This window comes from Ranitomeya imitator, chromosome 4 (genome assembly GCF_032444005.1).
Source record: "Ranitomeya imitator isolate aRanImi1 chromosome 4, aRanImi1.pri, whole genome shotgun sequence".
NCBI lineage: Eukaryota > Metazoa > Chordata > Amphibia > Anura > Dendrobatidae > Ranitomeya > Ranitomeya imitator.
The window spans coordinates 667,372,365-667,392,269 of NC_091285.1; the positions used below are offsets into that span (position 1 = coordinate 667,372,365).

The window sequence follows — 19,905 nt, forward strand, 5'->3', positions numbered from 1 at the left end:
TGAGCTGTTACGGATTGCCCATGAGATCCTGCTAGCTGGACACTTGGGGATCAGCAAAACTAAGGCCGGCTATCTCAACACTTCTATTGGCCTAAGATGGGGACAGATGTGTCAAACTACTGCCGCTCCTGTATCACTTGTCAAAGAGTGGGGAAGGCGGGGCCTGCTCTTAAGGCTCCCCTGATCCCTTTACCAGTGATAGAGGAGCCTTTCCAGAGAATCGCGGTGGACATTGTGGGCCCGCTGGCCGTCCCCAGCAGCTCTGGAAAGCGATATATCCTTACTGTGGTAGACTACGCTACCCGGTACCCAGAGGCAGTAGCTCTGTCGTCAACTAGGGCAGATAAGGTGGCGGATGCCCTGTTGGCCATCTTTTCACGTGTAGGATTTCCCAGGGAAATGCTTACTGATCAAGGGATCCAATTTATGTCTCGCCTAATGGAGGCTCTCTGTAAGAGAATGCAGGTGAAGCACCTGGTATCGAGTGCGTATCACCCACAGATCAATGGCTTGTGTGAACGCTTCAATGGTACCCTCAAACAGATGCTACGCATGCTGGTTGAGACCCAAGGGCGCGACTGGGAGCGATACCTCCCACACCTGCTGTTCGCTTACCGAGAGGTTCCGCAGGCCTCGACGGGGTTCTCCCCCTTCGAGCTCCTGTACGGCAGGAGAGTCCGGGGACCCCTTGGGTTGGTAAGAGAATCCTGGGAAGAGGAGCCGAACCCTTCTGAAGTGTCCATAGTGGAGTATGTCATGCGCTTCCGTGACGAGATGCAGACCTTGACGCAGTTGGTGCATGAGAACATGACGCAGGCTCAGGCTGATCAGAAGCACTGGTACTACCAGAACGCCCGGGAGCAGACCTACCATGTGGGTCAAAAGGTGTGGGTGCTGGTCCCCGTACCAACGGATAAGCTTCAGGCAGTCTGGGAGGGCCCGCACGTCGTCCAACAACAGCTCAACCCGGTCACTTACGTGGTCACGCTTGACCACGCTCGGGGTGGGCGAAAGGCCTTTCACGTCAACATGATGAAGGCTCATCACGAACGTGAACCTTTCGTCCTACCGGTCTGCAGCGTGCCCGAAGACGGGGAGGAAGACACCCTCCTGGACATGCTGGCCCAAGCCAAGGCCAATGGGTCCATCGAGGACGTGGAGGTAAGCGCCTCGTTAACTGAACCCCAGCGGTTGCAGTTGCAAACCACACTGGAACCCTTCCGGGTCGTGTTCTCCAACTGACCTGGGAGGACTAAGTTAGCAGTCCACGAGGTGGACACCAGGAATAACACCCCACTACGGCGAACACCCTATCGAATCTCTGACCAGGTGCAGCAGATTATGCGCCAAGAGATCGATGAGATGTTACAGCTGGGGGTGATTCGACGGTCAAAGAGCGCGTGGGCATCACCTGTAGTTCTCGTGCCAAAGAAGGACTGGACCACCCGGTTCTGCGTGGACTACAGGGGGCTCAATGCCATCACAGCCTCTGACACGCACCCAATGCCGCGCATCGAGGAGCTGCTGGATAAGTTAGCTGGCGCAAATTACCTAACAATAATGGATCTGAGTAGAGGATACTGGCAGATTCCCCTGAGCCCCGAGGCGCAGGAGAAGTCCGCCTTTATCACGCCCTTCGGACTGTACGAGTCCACGGTCATGCCCTTCGGCATGAAGAATGCCCCTGCCACTTTCCAGCGGATGGTCAACCTCCTGCTTCAGGGACTGGAGAAGTACGCCGTGGCGTACTTGGATGACATTGCCATCTTCAGTCCCTCCTGGAAGGAACACCTGCAGCATCTCGAGGAGGTGCTCAGGCGAATTCACCGAGCTGGACTGACTATCAAGCCGGGAAAGTGCCAGATGGGCATGAGGGAGGTCCACTACCTGGGCCACCGGCTAGGCGGAGGCACCCTGAAGCCAGAGCCGGAGAAAGTGGGCGCAATCGTGAACTGGCCCACTCCTGTGACCAAGAAACAGGTGATGTCCTTCTTGGGCACTGCAGGGTACTATAGGCGCTTCGTATAGCACTATAGTAGCCTGGCAAAACCTTTGACGGACCTCACCAGGAAGAAGCTACCCCACATTGTCAACTGGACAGATGGCTGTGAGGGGGCCTTCCAGGCGTTGAAAACCGCACTGTGCAACGCCCCTGTGTTGAAAGCAGTCGACAGTAGTCGACCGTTCTTGGTGCAGACCGACGCCAGCGAGTTTGGCCTTGGTGCTGTGCTCCGCCAGATTGACTCGGAGGACCAAGAGCACCCGTGTTATACCTGAGCCGGAAACTTTTGCCGAGGGAAGTGGCCTACTCCACCATCGAGAAGGAGTGCCTGGCTATAGTCTGGGCCCTGCAGCGCTTGCAGCCCTACTTGTACGGTCGCCCCTTCACTGTGGTGACCGACCACGACCCTCTGCGCTGGCTAAACGCCATGTGTGGAACCAACAGCAGGTTGCTACGCTGGAGCCTTGCCCTTCAGCAGTTTGACTTCACCATTGAACACAATACGGGCAAAGAGCATGGGAATGCAGATGGACTGTCCCGCCAGGGTGAACCCACTGAAGTGCGCATGGAGGCATACCGTGGGGTTCTACCTCCCTAGCGCACACCAAAAGGGGGAGGTGTCACGATATGGTATGAAATATCATATCAGTAGTTTCTCTTGCTAGCAGGCTGTGGGCTGAAAAGCCCCCCTTCCCTTTCACTCAGCCAAGAGCTGCCTTGCCAATGTACATGGGGACGAGCATTTTATTGCCTAAAAGTATTTACGACCGGCATTCCTGCAGTGGAAAGTGACCAGCAAGAACTGGATTCTAAGTCTCTAGAATACATGGAAGTTCTTTGTTTTGTTTTTGTAAGATATTACGCAAACCATTTACGTTAAGAACACGAAAATGTATATTCTTAATCTCCCTCGGTGGATCTACCCATCCCTCGAAACACGGGCTTCTAACTCCATCTGGTAAAGAAGTAGGGATTTCTCTGTAAATATGTATCCCAGATAGGACATATTTGATCTCATTAGAATGCCCACGTTAATCCGAGATGAACGCTGGGTTTGTTATGACTATGACATGTTTTGTAGCAAGGTTATAGAAATTAGAGAAAATAGTTTAAAGTTTAGTTAGACTGAAAAGGTAGGAGGATCTGGGCAGACAGCGATCTGGCCCACTCCTGTGACCAAGAAACAGGTGATGTCCTTCTTGGGCACTGCAGGGTACTATAGGCGCTTCATACAGCACTATAGTAGCCTGGCAAAACCTTTGACGGACCTCACCAGGAAGAAGCTACCCCACATTGTCAACTGGACAGATGGCTGTGAGGGGGCCTTCCAGGCGTTGAAAACCGCACTACGTAACGCCCCTGTGTTGAAAGCAGTTGACAGCAGTCGACCGTTCTTGGTGCAGACCGACGCCAGCGAGTTTGGCCTTGGTGCTGTGCTCAGCCAGGTTGACTCGGAGGATCAAGAACACCCCGTGTTATACCTGAGCCGGAAACTTTTGCCGAGGGAAGCGGCCTATTCCACCATAGAGAAGGAGTGCCTGGCCATAGTCTGGGCCCTGCAGCGCTTGCAGCCCTACTTGTACGGTCGCCCCTTCACTGTGGTGACCGACCACGACCCTCTGCGCTGGCTAAACGCCATGTGTGGAACCAACGGCAGGTTGCTACGCTGGAGCCTTGCCCTTCAGCAGTTTCACTTCACCATTGAACACAAAACGGGCAAAGAGCATGGGAATGCAGATGGACTGTCCCGCCAGGGTGAACCCACTGAGGTGCGCATGGAGGCATACCGTGGGGTTCTACCTCCCTAGCGCACACCAAAAGGGGGAGGTGTCACGATATGGTATGAAATATCATATAAGTAGTTTCTCTTGCTAGCAGGCTGTGGGCTGAAAAGCCCCCCTTCCCTTTCACTCAGCTAAGAGCTGCCTTGCCAATGTACTTGGGGAAGAGCATTTTATTGCCTAAAAGTATTTACGACCAGCATTCCGGCAGTGGAAAGTGACCAGCAAGAACTGGATTCTAAGTCTCTAGAATACATGGAAGTTCTTTGTTTTGTTTTTGTAAGATATTACGCAAACCGTTTACGTTAAGAACACGAAAATATATATTCTTAATCTCCCTCGGTGGATCTACCCATCCCTCGAAACACAGGCTTCTAACTCCATCTGGTAAAGAAGTAGGGATTTCTCTGTAAATATGTATCCCAGATAGGACATATTTGATCTCATTAGAATGCCTACGTTAATCCGAGATAAATGCTGGGTTTGTTATGACTATGACATGTTTTGTAGCGAAGTTATAGAAATTAGAGAAAATAGTTTAAAGTTTAGTTAGACTGAAAAGGTAGGAGGGTCTGGGATAGCCAGCCCTGTTGGTGATGTCACCAAGCTGAGCTATAACTGTCTGCCCAGATTCCAGCAGTCAGTCTGCTGCTGGAAGGACATGTGAGTCTGATCTGAAGAGCTGTATCTCATGCATTGGGACAGATGGAAACTCCACTAGCCTGGTTGCCTGCAATGCTTTGAACACATGTAAGTGTTATTCTCATGTAATCCTTTTTTATAATTACCTTGTACATATTTGCAATTGTCTCATTTGTAACATCTTTGTAAAATATTTTGATAAAGCACTGCCTAAATTTTGTGGGGTATATTCTTTCATGCCAGTTCCTTCTCCATGCTCTAAAAACGTACCCTAAGTCTTCTGAAGGGAATTACCCTACTGTGTTGGGTTAGCTTCGGACCCGTTTAATCGAAGCTGGTGGCAGCGATACCGTGTGCAGGCTTTTGGGGTGATGTTGTAGCGACTGCGGCGTTGATAACTATTGTTCCTGCCTGAGTGGGAGTAGTTTATTGCATCGCTGCAGCATGCCCAATAGCCAGTACATAGCAGGCAGCCTGTCTGGCGACTAATTACCAGGGTGCAGTACCTAATCTGACCTGAGAGTAAGGAGGGCGCCAGAGAGCTGCAAGTGTTAAGTGGAACTGTAAGCGGGATATACATAAATCCCTGCAGTTCGTGGTATATTGAAGAGCAGTGGGATACCTAAAATAAGCCCCTGCTGTAAACCAAGAGGTCAATAGCCTTGTGTGTGTTGTTTCATCACATTGTGGAGTGGAGGGATAACTAAAATAAGCCCCCCTGCACATGTGATAGCCGTCTGTTGGCCTAAAGTCACCCCGACCCGTGACGTAGGGGTGACGGTCACGGTGTGAATCGTGACAAATTGGTGGCAGCGGTCAGGGGATTCCTGACACTCCCTATATCTCCTCCTATTACTCCATATATCCTCCCTATATCTCCTCCTATTACTCCATATATCCCCCCTATATCTCCTCCTATTACACCATATATCCCCCCTATATCTCCTCCTATTACTCCATATATCCTCCCTATATCTCCTCCTATTACTTTATATATCCTCCCTATATCTTCTCCTATTATCCATATATCTTCCCTATATCTCCTCCTATTACTCCATATATCCCCCTATATCTCCTCCTATTACTCCATATACCCTCCTTATATCTCCTCCTATTACCCCATATATCCTCCCTGTATCTCCTCCTATTACTTCATATATCCTCCCTATATCTCCTCCTATTACTCCATATATCCTCCCTATATCTCCTCCTATTACTCCATATATCCCCCCTATATCTTCTCCTATTACTCCATATATCCTCCCTATATCTCCTCCTATTACTCCATATATCCTCCCTATATCTCCTCCTCTTACTCCATATATCCTCCCTATATCTCCCCCTATTACTCCATATATCCTCCCTATATCTCCTCCTATTGCTCCATATATCCCCCTATATCTCCTCCTATTACTCCATATACCCTCCCTATATCTCCTCCTATTACCCCATATATCCCCCTATATCTCCTCCTATTACTCCATATATCCTCCCCATATCTCCCATTACTCCATATATCCTCCTATATCTCCTCCTATTACTCCATATATCCTCCCTATATCTCCTCCTATTACTCCATATATCCTCCCTATATCTCCTCCTATTACTCCATATACCCTCCCTATATTTCCTCCTATTACTCCATTCATCCTCCCTATATCTCCTCCTATTACTCCATATATCCTCCGACAAGCCTACAGCCTGCAGTGATCCTAAAGTTACTGAACCGCGGCACAACCTGCCCTACCCTCTCCTAGTGTTTCATGACCCATCCCCTGCAGACTTTGAGCCCTCGCGGGCAGGGTCCTCCCTCCTTATGTACCCGTGTGCCTTGTTATTTGCTCATGTTTAATGTATTTGTCTATATTTACCCTGTTTTCACATGTAAAGCGCCATGGAATAAATGGTGCTATAAAAATGTATAATAATAATAATAATATATCTCCTCCTACTGTATTTCTCCATATATCCTCCCTATAGCTCCCCCTATTACTCCATGTATCCCGCTTTATCTCCTCATTACTCCATATATCCCCCCTACATATCCTCCTATTACCCCATATATCCTCCCTATATCTCCCCCTATTACTCCATATATCCCGCTATATCTCCTCCTATTACTCCATATATCCTCCCTATATCTCCTCCTATTACTCCATCTATCTGCAGCGCCCCCACGTTAGGGCAGTGGGGTACTCGGTACCGGGTCCTTCAGTTCGGGGGATGTCACAGTGGCCCGACCTGGCCCGTGGCCCTTTGAGGGGCGCCCAAATAAAAGGGAGAATGTTTATAGGAATTATAGTGTTCGTGACGCCACCTGTATTCGGTCAGGGTGACCAACGCTGCTTAGGGGTCCGCTGGGGTGATGTTATGGCAGCCAGATGGTATATCTTCCCACAGGTGAAGCGTTTCCCCAGGGCTTCCCAGAGGAGCAGTTGGTGGATGGTGGAGGATGTAAGGCGCAGTGAATAACGAGGACACAAGGTTGCAGTCTCTTTACCTTTACTGAAGGCTTCAGCATCCACAGTCCAGGGTATGGACCACAGGGTAGGCAGAGTACGGCCGGTCTGAAGGCAAATCCAGAGTCCCCTTATCCAGGTGGAACTCAATAGCCTTCCTCTAGCGCCTGGGCGTTGTAGTCCCTCCCTGCTGAGCAACTCGTTAAGGTCCTCACAACTATTGTAGATGTTAAGTCTCTTCCTCTCTGTCCCCCTGACGGATAGGACAAAACCCGTATGACTGGTGGCCTGAAGCTTTTTATAGGGACCTTAAAGATGCCCCGGCCCCCACACGTTACCACCGTGCCTCCTGGGTATATGGTCGGGCAGCCAACGTGAAATTAACTGTCCTGCCAGTCTCTGAAGTAAAGCATAGAGATCCTTACTCCCTTGGTGTTCTGGCTACCGGTTACTGCGCTTCAGAAGGAGGCAGCCTGCTTCTAGCTGGTCTCCCCCTGATGTTCCTCTCCTTTTGCTATCACTTCGTTTCTCACTCACTGCAACACAATTCCTTTCAATGTCTCTTTCTTTGGATGCTGCCACACGTGGGGCAGGCGCAGCTCCGTGTACCGTTGTCTACCGCAGACCGTAGTCTGGATCTGGCTGGAACTCACTCCAACCAGCTTCTGACAAACTCCGTCGAATTCTGACCAACTTTCTGTCCTGACCACCAGTTTTACCTAAGTGTGAGGAGTTCCCTAACAGATAGAAGCTTAGCTCCCCCTGGCGGACTGGAGTGTGAAGTGTGTTTTGTGGTTGTGATACCTGGACAGAAGATCTCCTTCATTGCCTTCAGACGTAACATCACTCCCCCTGGTGGAAGAACAACATTACTGCAATGACCAGGACTCTGGGGCGCTGCATATCCTCCCTATATCCCCTCCTATTACTCCATATATCCTCCCTATATCTCCTCCTATTACTCCATATATCCTCCCTATATCTCCTCCTATTACTCTATATATCCTCCCTATATCACCTATTTCTCATCATTACTTTTCTCTCCTATATAACCCTATATCACTTATAGTATGCCATGTAACTGGAATCACAGCATTACTGAATGTAGGAATATGCTGTATTTGAATTGGAGGCAGGAATAGAAAGTGTATTTGTGCTTTTGATGGAATTTCTTTATTAGCGGGAGCCTGTGGGGGAAACTCGTGATGTTCTAATTTTTACAGAAACCAAGTTAATACAAAGCAGAGATGGAAGGAGCCCATGATGCTGAATTCAGAGGTCACAGAAAGTGTCTGATCACTCCGTGCTCCTCTGTGCTGTATTGTGTGGTCAGCGGACACATTCGAACGTCAGCTCTGCAGACAAGTCACGAGACGTCCGCCATCCTCCCTCATGGGCTCTGTGGTTCCTCCACCTCTATTCACACCAAGTGTAAGGATCGTCAGCCTCATTTTACAGCCACACAATATAAAATTAACTCGACTTCCTTTACCTCGGCCCTAAAACCGCCGGCACCTCACCTGCCCCAATTGTCCAAACAGTGAGAAAACTATTTCACTTCCATTATTCACAAGATTCATAAATATTTGCAAATTCAAAGATCAGTTAAGGCCTGTTTAATGAGGAACTAATTAGATATAACCCAAAGTCTAATGTGTTTGTACTTGTTCCATTAAAACTAGGGCACCATCAATCAGTGTCTGTAAGTGATACTGGAGGGGAAGGAGCGTTTCTCGGCTGCATATACAAATATGCGCTTGTGCGGCTGTTTTTCTACGGCTGTACATTTTATATTGTAGTGACTGCCTGAAGTGTTATCGTTACATGGTGAGGCGGTGTTTGCATATTGCTTGTAGGTGTTTGCTGTGTGACATATTGTGTGGTACGGTAAGATGATGACAGGACAGTTATGGCTTTCTGGGTTCAGAGCTTTATCAAAGTGACATGAAACATCACCGCACACAACTCACCATAATGTTTGTGGGGGCGATCCGACCAATCCGAGCGAGCACTCCAACAAGTCCGTAGGGACACTCCAACTAGTCCGTGGGGGCGCTCTGACCAGTCCGTGGGGGCACTCCGACCAGTCCTTGGGGACGCTACAACCAGTACATGGGGGCACTCCGACCAGTCCATTGGGCACTCCGACCAGTCAGTCTGACCAGTCCGTGGGGGCACTCCGACCAGTCCTTGGGGACGCTACAACCAGTACATGGGGGCACTCCGACCAGTCCATGGGGCACTCTGACCAGTCTGTGGGGGCACTCCAACCAGTCTGTGGGGCTGCTCTGACCTGTTTGTGGGAGCACTTTGACCAGTCCATGGAGGCACTCCGACTAGTCTGTGGTGGCACTCCGACCAGTCCATGGGGCCGTCTGACCAGTCCATGGGGCACTCCGACCAGTCAGTCTGACCAGTCTGTGGGGTCACTCTGATCAGTCCATGGGGGCACTCCAACCAGTCTGTGGGGGTGCTCTGACCTGTCTGTGGGAGCACTCCGACCAGTCCATGGCAGCACCCCGACCATTCAGTCTGACCAGTCCGTGGGGTCACTCTGACCAGTTAGTGGGGATACTCCAACCAGTCTGTGGAGGCACTCCGACCAGTCTATGGGGCACTTTGGCATGTCCATGTGGACACTCCGATCGGTTCGTGGGGGTGCTCTGACTTGTTCGTGGCGGCACTCCGACCAGTCCAAGGGGCACTCCGACTACTCAATGGGGCACTCTGACCACTCAATGGGGGCACTCCGACCAGTCTATGGAGGCACTCCGACCAGTCTATGGGGGCACTCCGATCAGTCTGTGTCGGCACTCCGACTAGTTCGTAGGGCACTCTGACCTGTCTGTGGGGGCACTCCAACCAGTACGTGGGGGCGTTCCAACCAGTCCCCTACTGTACAGCATGTTACAGTGCTATGTCTGTTCTGATACCTTGTTTCTCCATAGCCTGCATTACACTTTTCAGCAATTTGTATGGACCACAGTTTGCTCTTCACGAACATTAATGAACCTTAGGTGACCATGACCTTGACCTTGACGCTGGTTCGCTGGTTGTTCTTCCTTGGACAACTTTTATTAAGTACTATAAACTTCATGCCAGGAACACCCCACAAGATCAACTATTGTGGTGAAAATTTTGACCCAATCGTGAAGTCAATGCGATCTGGCCCTTGTCAAAGACTCTCATATTCGCTTGGTCATTTTTCCTGCTTCCAATGTATCAACTTCAAGAACTGAGCCTTCACTTGCTCCTTAACATAATCTACTCCTAAGAAAGGTACCCTTGTAATTACATAATCAGTGTTAATTCACTCCATTTCTTAGTGGTTTTAATGTTGTGGCTTCATATATACATATGTTTATACGTTTATCTACTGTATCGGGTTTTCTATATTGTGACTTTTTCCTCATTCTATATTCATCCATTGGAAGTAATCTTCTGTCTTACGATCCAGGCGTACTGTACTTTATTGTTATTTGTCCATTACCTCCATCCTGACACATTCATCTCTCCAGTTACGAAAATCCAACAGATGTCCCAGTTCAATATCAGTAGGGTTAGGGCAGACCAATTTACTACTACCCAAGGTACATTATAATATCGCTTCGTCATAAGATAATACCTATCAGTAGCATAGCAAAGCAGAGAGCACTAGACAGAATATTCAGTTCCAGATCTTTCGTCCCGAAGGAGCATTGCAAGGTTTAAAAGTCATAGAATCCTAGAATGTTTGAGCTGGAAGGGATCTCCGAGGTCATCGTGTCCAACCCCCTGCTCAATGCAGGACTCACTAACCCATCTCAGACAGATGTCTGTCCAGCCTCTGTTTGAAGACTTCCATTGAAAGAGAACTCACCACCTCTCTGGCCGCCTGTTCCGCTCATTGATCACCCTCACTTTCAAAAAATGTTTTCCAATATCTAATCTCTAAACTCTCTTCACCTCGGCATGTCAGGCTTGACATGTCACTCTACACAAGGATCCATTTTCTTTCTTCTGAAAGTTTTATCTTTATTACTCTGAGTCTTTGTAAAGCTGAGGAAATACATTACAACTTACAAATAATTCATAGTTATAATATGAATGTGGATAGTCATTTTTTTCTGGGTCAAAGTCATCCTCTAATTCATTTTTTTATTTCACCATAATTATTATCATTATTACATTAAAAAATAAAATAATTATTACACACAATTTTATATATATTATATATATATATATGTACTTATATATACAGTTTATATATCTATGTACCATATATATATATATATTTATATTTATTAATATCCATATATTATGGAGTGTCTACATATATATTGAAATATTCCGTCCCACTGTTCGGATAGATTTATATGGTTAATATATAATATTATTATTATTTGCATACAATCCACACGTCATTCAAATTTTATCGATTACATGTCATCCGATACGCCTCTCCATTATATCTTAAGGGTGTCTGGTTTAATCTTAAGGTGATCTTTCATTTGATCTATTTAGGGTTAATTGCTAGCTCACTTACAGTGTCGTCATTATCTAGACGGATTTCTAGAGTCGTCTAAAATGCACATGAAATTGCAAATAACTATCGAGGGTCGCACGCAAAAAAATGCGCCCTTATAGGATAAAAAGAAATTCTATTGTACCAAAGGTCAAATCGTTTATCAATGTGCGTTTCTTTTCAATAATGCCACTAAACCTGTGCGTGTCACCTGTTGACACAGCTCAATTGCTTCCACTATGTGTCACAAGAGCTGATACCGTTTACAACGCATACAGTGCCCTCCTTTATTAATTTAGAAAACTGTATTATGACATATAACATATATGTATTATTATTTTTTGGGGGGGGGTTTCATCTAAAATAATGGCAGAAGAAAAAGAGATGTACTGAACTGAACTGAATTGGGTATTAAAAAAAAAATCTTAAATACTTCTAGAAGTGGAAATATAGCCCTATCGTTTGTGAAAAAGGAGAACTAAATACATATAATTGGATATATATTGTATAATTTTGATATAAGAATTATATATAGGTTTAATGCTGTAAAAGAGAAGATATATAAAGATGTACGTATATATTTAGAGCTCTGTATTTCGAAATTCGCCCTTCGAGAGCAGAGTTGCTCGGCCAAGTGTTGCCCATTTTTGTGCACGAACTTTAGCCGTGGTTCCAATGTAATTATACTGAGTATATAAAAATTGCATATATCCCTTGTCGACGTTAGAAAGTCTCTGTTTGGCAGAAGGTGAATATAGGTTTGTGGTTAGATTTACGGTGCAAGACAAGAGTGATGAATAAAGCAAACAGCAATAACTCGGCTTTCTCAGATCAAACGTCTCCTTTATTGACGCACCTTAGAGCCCATTTTGACACGAGACATTAAAACGTTGTGAAAGAGAGCAGGAGGGTATATTTTTGTCCACTGGAGAGCGAAAGCGAAAAGAAAGGCAAAAACACGTTAATAATAAAAGTGCGGGGGCGGATAAAGAGAAATCGCAGATGCGATGTCAGAAGATTCTTAAGAGATAGATGTTTATGAAAAGGTTCATTTTTCTTCTATTGAGCTCGAAAGTAAATCATAAAGTAAAAGCATAAACAGCTCTCCAATAAAACTTTCCAATAAAATATACATTTTCATACATAAGCTTGCTGAAAAAAAAAACAAAACGGATAGATAAGAGTCTTCTAATTACCGTAATATCAGCTAGAAATACGAATGAGGTTAAAGCAACGCGGAAAAAAAAACATAGCGAGAGAATGGGACGTAGACGAAGAAAAAAAAATCTACAAGAAACGTAAAAGAAAAATGGAAGAGTAAAAACTTTTACAGGAGGAGAGTTAGAAAGCCGAAAAAAGAAGCAAATAAATCATAGGCAAATGTGAAAATCGCAGAAAGTGGGAAAATTGAAAATGAAAAAAACGTGATCGTAAAAATTAGCCGATGAAAAAAATTGTATATAAAAAAGATGAACAGGAAAATAAAAAAGATGTGTGTGTATATATATATATATATATATAAAAAAATTTGTAAATGTGAAAATACATATATATATATCTCACACCTTTGTATATATAAATATATCATACCTTTTATATATTTATATATATATATATATATTCTGATATACATATTTGACACCTTTATACATTCAACTCCTTGCTTGCCTCTATATATACCTATACATATATATATATACATTATATATTATATATAAAGGTGTGATATATATATATCTATATATATTTATATATATATATATATATACAAAGGTGTATAGAACCCCTATAGCTATGAAAAACACGTAAATCCTAAATCTTTGCAGAAAACGTAAAAAGAAATTAGAACTTTCTCCTACGATGAAAAGTGAATAGCAGCAAATATGTTCGGAAAGAAAATGATCCCTATTACTACAATGCAGAAAATGTATAATTACATCTTTAAAAAATAACGAGCCGTTCAAAATCTAAAATAAAGAAGTAAAAAAAATACATGTAAATAGATAAAACTCACTTTGTTCTAGAAGCCTGTCTCAAGTGTAGAGAAACTAAGGTGCAGAAAATGAAAGAAGAAGAAGAAGAGAGGAAGGAAGGTGACCGCGGCACGTACAGCTCCGGTTTCCAGTCCACAAGGGGTTAAAATGAGTGTGGGATAGTAGGAAGAGAGAGTGTGTGCGAGGGGGGGGGAAAAAAAAAAAAAGAAGAAAAATCTGGAAATACAGGAGAGGGAGATTTACTCTGAAAAGCAGCGTCTTTAAAATGTGTGCCTTGGCTGAAATACATTGGGCAGTGCCAACAAAACCGCAGAGAGAACGAGTGAGCGAGACCGGAGCGGCAGAGAGAAGGAGGAGAGGGAGGAAGAAAAAAAAAAGGAAAGAGACATTTCGTATATCACTTCACTATTAATAGAAAGGTGTTTTTATTTTTTTTTGGGTTAACTTTCGGAAGGAAAGGAGTGAGGTATTTAGTGATTTCTTTGCTTAGGTATTTTAAGTAAAAAAAAGCTAAAAAAAAACCTAAAAAACCCGTCCAAAACCCAGAGAGAATGAATCTATACACAGACAGCAAGTCAGCATCTGCTGCATCTCTCACCCCCCCCCCCCCCCCGTCCACCCAAAACACACTATCCCCAGCCATGAACGACTGTTTTACTTCTCGTGCCAAGTCCTATATGGCAAAATAGATGAAAAATACAAATAAAACAAAAATAAATACTGAAAAGATATAAAGCCGGAATGGGGCGTAGCGGTAACTCTCCGTCTCGTCAACCTAAAGAAAGTGAAACGTCAAACTTTTGTGTTTGCTTCATTTTTCAGTTTTTTTTTTTTTTCAAGTTGTCTGTTTTGGCAAAACCTTTTTCTCCCTTCAATATTTTTTTTCACGCTCTCTCTCTCTCTCTCTCTTTCGCTCTACACCTCCCTCCTCCCTTCCCTCTCTTTCTTTCTTTCCCTCTCTCGCTCCCCTCCCTTTTTCTCTGCTATTGGCTAGCTTCTTCAGTTCACTTTGCCAAAAAGGTGGGTCCGTGCGAATCAGTCTCTCTCTCTCTTTCTCTTTTTTTTTTTTTTTCCTCTCCCTTTTCCCTGGCATCGATGCTGGCCACCAATTCAGCACGGAGAGAGTGAAAGCAGGAGAGGGGGAACGAGAGAGAGAGAGAGCGAGAGAAAGAGAGAGTTTAAACAGAAAGGGGGAAAAAAACAGCTTTCTCTTTTAATCAGCAAGGGCTTTAGAAAAAAAATCACGTATTTTTTTTCCATCCGACCTTTTTTTCCTTCCTCTCATTTTGCGATCATCTATTTTTATACGATCTCAAGATATTTTACTTTAGCTTTGATTCTACGACAAACCATTCTTTTATTTTTTATTTTTTTTATGACTTTTTAGTCTTCATTGTTCTTCGTTCACCTGGAATTTTTGTGTTCATTTATCATTTTTTTTTCCTTTTTTTTTTTTTTAAGGCCTTTGACGACAAGAACTTGAGAAATATTATTAGATAATTTTTTAAAAATTATTTTGAGTTGTTTTGTACAACTTCCAAATTTTTACAAAAAAAGAATAGTTTGGGGCTTTCAAAACAATATTTTTCATAGTCAAAATTTTTGCCATTTTGTCCTCAATTTTATGATCCAGTTCACTTTTCCTCTGTTTCGTTACTTGTGTTCCTGAAATTACTTCTCCATCCCATGCTCTCTGTTTCTCTCTCTTTCTTCTACCGATGAGTTCCGAATTTGGATGGTTTTAAATTTCGGCAGGAGTTCGATATGACACCAAGAGATGGTAACCATTTCCCCACTTATTCCCATAATGTTGATAAAGCAGATTATATTGTCACATTCATGTTTTTTTTAACTTTGCGGAGGAAGAAAAATGCAAATGTTTCCTCATATTCATAAAAAATCTAAATAATCAATAATTCTTTGTTTATAATATTTCAATTTTTTTTAATTAACTCATAATCCTGTTTGATTTTTTCAAAATGTATCTTGATCTGCTCACTTTTTAAAATCTAGATATTTCATCTTTCAGGATGAATTTCACCCCTTCATCGAAGCTCTTCTTCCCCATGTGCGCGCATTCTCGTACACATGGTTCAATCTCCAAGCAAGGAAGCGCAAATACTTTAAGAAGCATGAGAAACGGATGTCAAAGGACGAGGAGAGGGCGGTGAAGGACGAATTATTGGGAGAGAAGCCTGAGATCAAGCAGAAGTGGGCGTCACGGCTCTTGGCCAAGCTGAGGAAAGACATCCGGCCAGAGTTCCGAGAGGACTTTGTCCTGACCATCACCGGGAAGAAGCCTCCATGTTGTGTCCTCTCGAACCCAGATCAGAAGGGCAAAATTCGGAGGATTGACTGCCTTCGCCAGGCAGATAAGGTGTGGAGATTGGACCTGGTGATGGTCATCCTGTTTAAGGGGATTCCGCTGGAGAGCACAGATGGGGAACGTCTCTATAAGTCACCCCAGTGCTCCAATCCAGGGCTGTGCGTTCAGCCACATCACATTGGAGTTTCCATCAAAGAACTGGACCTCTACCTGGCCTTCTTCGTCCACACACCTGGTAAGTCTTGTCATTTTTGCGCCTTTGTTACACAATCATCTTGTGCAACCTAACATACATAACAGGACAATGTCTTTAGACCTGATAACGTCAGGTTGGCAGTTCTCCAAATAAAGAACACCTGCCGGGAAAATAGGAGAGACATCATTGATGTAAAGTGGATGACTACAAGGTTATTTTAGTGCATTTTCATGCTAAAATCCAATGGTTTCATGGTCTCAATTATACTTAGGCCTCAAAATCACAGGGCCCTAGCCCTAGATTTGAGGATCACTATATCCAGGCCTCAGAGTCTCAGTGTACTGTGAAGATTCCAATGTATTCTACTGGATTACATTGATTTATTAAAAAATGAGTCTACCGGATGTTTGCGAAAAGATGGAATATCGGATGAGTATATTTAGTTATGTCAATGAATTGGAGATCGTTATCACACATTTTAAGGCTTTTGACATACCTGATTAAATTGTATTTATGTATAGATTATATTCTTCCCATTTTAAATACTTTTTAATTACCACTTTATAAAATCATATAATTTAGTTCTAATATGTAAACATAAGAGTACATCTCTCTACGCGCAGAAATCGTAGCGTAAAATACCTACAAAAATGAACAAAGCAAAAAGTTATGAACAAGCACAGATCAGAGGAGAACAAGTATAAGACTTTTATTTCTTACCGTCACGTCATATTTACTTACAGGTGTAGACTCTAAGAGTAATTTCGCCGATTTCCTATATCCTATCTGTGAATTATATTTACTGAATTTGCTTCTTATCCTGTGACTAACTTTTGCATAAACTTTTAATGACTTGTTGAGAGTGAATGTATCACACGTTATCTTTATAGAACTGGTGAAACATTTCATCCAGACTTGTTTTCTTGGGTTACATCGGGCGAACTTCATTTTTTTTATGTAAAAATCGACATATCTTTTGTGACTTCCTACCGTTTACTGTGAAATCGAGCTCGCTGAAGAGCGTGTACTGAAGTAATAAAAAATATTTCTTAGTATATGGGTAGAGTATGTGGGTCGAGGACAAAAATGTAAAATGCCCAAAGAGCTTGCTTTAAAAAAACCCAAACAGTTAATGAAATTGACGGCATCGTGAAACATAGTCATTGACGCTAGTTATGGAAAGTGCTCAGCTGGGAATTAGTAAACTGAAATTCTGTGTCCTGTAAAAGGTCTAATCTTTAGAAATTGCTTCACAAACTAGTTTTTAAGGGGATGTAATAATCTCAATTTTTAGCACTTTCTATGACTTGTACAGCAGAAAGGAAACGGAGGGTGGGAGGATGGTGATGAAGAAAAATGGCAAATATTGAGCCACGTAATGATGCAAAAAAAAAAACAATACATGGCGGATGTGCTGCTGATTTTCTGTCCAGATTTGCCGCTGTACTGTAGGTGAGATTAGGTAGATGAGAGTTTACAAAAGTAGATGCATTTGCACATGGAAACACGAGAAGCAATGGAATGGAAGTGAAAGGCGAGAACGTACAGATATTACATATTAGAAAAAAACGTTTCTCCTTGTGGAGAGTGACATGTCAAGGTGAGGAGACTATAGATATTAGACTAAACTTTCTGACAGTGAGCTGAACAGGCGGCCACCAGAGGTGGTGAGTTCTCCTTCAATGGAAGTCTTCAAACAGAGGCTGGACAGACATCTGTCTGGGATGATTTAGTGAGTCAAGGGGTTGGACGCGATGACCCTGGAGATGCCTCCAACTCTAACATTCTAGGATTCTATGAGATTTTACAAATTCTCATTCTAATCTAGAACAAATGATTCTGTACAAATGACAATGAGTGTGAGTGTACCCTCAGATTGTGTCTGTAAATTCGCTATATATACAGTATATATATAGTATATATTTGTGTAAATATTAGTATTTACTGTAGACAGTAATAAGAAATGTATGTATGAGACTTCCGGAATCTCAAGCACTAGGAAATCCTACGATGAAAAACACGTGCCAAAAATGCAGCAAATGCTTCATGTGTGCACAAACTCGGACTCTTGTTCAACCCTAACCCTATTACAAAAATATTCTTATAGAAAATGTAGCATTTCTCCGGCCCCCCACCCCCCATTATGCATGACATACTCATCTCATAAGTTAAGGGCTCCAGCTCAGTTGGACGTCTGGCCCATCGTGAATTTCACACTTGGACAGTAGGTTCCACTTGTCTTTATCTATAAAGTGTCCAGAAAGTGATGGGTTGAGTTACTTAATTACACCTTCTCCACATTTGCCTAATTGGGCAACATATAAATATTGATATAATGACTGTCGGAAAGTCATCACATAATGAGTGTTTCACTTTTAGAAAGCGGATGTGTAATTCCTGCGGTGAAGACTGTTAGTAAGGTCAGAGCTCCTGCGGAGGAGGACCTAACCTTCGGCCCACCACGTGTCCCACCATTCACAACTCTCAGTGGGTGTGCGGATTTACAGTGTCTGCCATCGGGTTCAGGACTACGTATGACATTTATGGCCTCATCAACATCAATTATATCGTTATTACCCTTTGTATAAGATCCGACTGCAATATTCACAATATTCTTCAGATCATCATACTAAATTCTTCTTTTTTTTTATAGTCTTTTTTTTTTCTATTCTACATCTGGTATTCTGTGGAGTCAGAAAATACGGAGCTTATTTTGTCTCGTAATTAAGATGTACATTATGGGAAATTATATTTGATTTCAGAAAATTCACAAAAAGCTGAGATAATTCACGGGATAACACTCAGCCACAGACAGCTGCAGATAACGGAGGTGGAGGCGGCCTTGTTGTGGACAGGCAATACAGGAACATGGAATAATGACAGCCCAAAGGCAGAAACAATAACCTGCTCCCATACCGTACATATGTGCAGTACTGATGAGCGAATATACTCGTTGCTCGGGGGATCTCCGAGTATTTGTTGGTGCTCGGAGGTTTAGTTTTTATCGCCTCACCTGAATGATTTACAGCTACTAGCCAGGCTGAGTACATGTGGGGGTTGCCTGGTTGATAGGGAATCCCCACATGTATTCAAGCTGTCTAGCAGCTGTAAAACATTCAGCTGAGGCGATGAAAACTAAATCTCCGAACACTAACAAATACTCGGAGGACACTCGAGCGTGCTGGGGAAAACCCGAGCAACGAGTATATTCGCTCATCACTAATGTGCAGCCCAGAATCAGTATTTTACCTCTGTGCATTTTTATTAGCTGACGTGTGACTATGGGTCTCTCTTATATTACCCTGTGTAAGGAGGGTCAGATACACAGTCGGCTCTCATGCTTGTTTTCTTGTGGAACATATGGCAGACAGTCACTTAGTGGTCTCCTGGCTGTGTCCCCCTGTTGTGGAAATGACAAAATATGTCACGTAGCTCCTTCCTCCTGTGTCACCCTGTGGTGGGAGGAGCAGACTCCATGTCACATAGCTCCTCCCTCCTGACTGTGTCACCCTTTGGTGGGAGGAGCAGACTCCATATCACATAGCTCCTTCCTCCTGTGTCACCCTGTGGTGGGAAGAGCAGACTCTATGTCACATAGCTCCTCCCTCCTGACTGTGTCACCCTGTGGTGGGAGGAGCAGACTCCGTGTCACATAGCTCCTCCCTCCTGTCACCCTGTGGTGGGAGGGGCAGACTCCATGTCACATAGCTCCTCCCTCCTGTCACCCTGTGGTGGGAAGAGCAGACTCCATGTCATATAGCTCCTCCCTCCTGTGTCACCCTGTAGTGGGAGGAGCAGACTCCATGTCACATAGCTCCTCCCTCCTGTCTGTTTCACCCTTTGGTGGGAGGAGCAGACTCTTTAGCGCAAATCTCCACCTTTATTGTCACCTCACCTTGCGGTGATCGGAGCAGAGTTAATCACACATAGCTCCCCCTTATCTGTATCACCGTGTGGTGGGAGGGTCAGACTTTCACGCAGCCCCCTCTGACACGTTAACC

General features: G+C 44.1%; 1 protein-coding gene across 10 annotated transcripts in view; it reads left to right on the forward strand.

The window, feature by feature from the left end:
• NFIX (nuclear factor I X) overlaps positions 1-19,905 on the forward strand; it is a 278,075-nt gene that overhangs the window by 175,256 nt on the left and 82,914 nt on the right. For 7 of the 10 annotated variants that reach the window (XM_069767170.1, XM_069767174.1, XM_069767178.1 and 4 more), the window contains one exon: positions 15,412-15,943. In XM_069767170.1, coding sequence (XP_069623271.1) covers positions 15,412-15,943 — 532 coding nt within the window. Of the gene's footprint in view, positions 1-14,489; positions 15,163-15,411; positions 15,944-19,905 lie in introns of those variants that run through there. The other 3 variants (XM_069767173.1, XM_069767177.1, XM_069767180.1) reach the window with 1 other exon arrangement.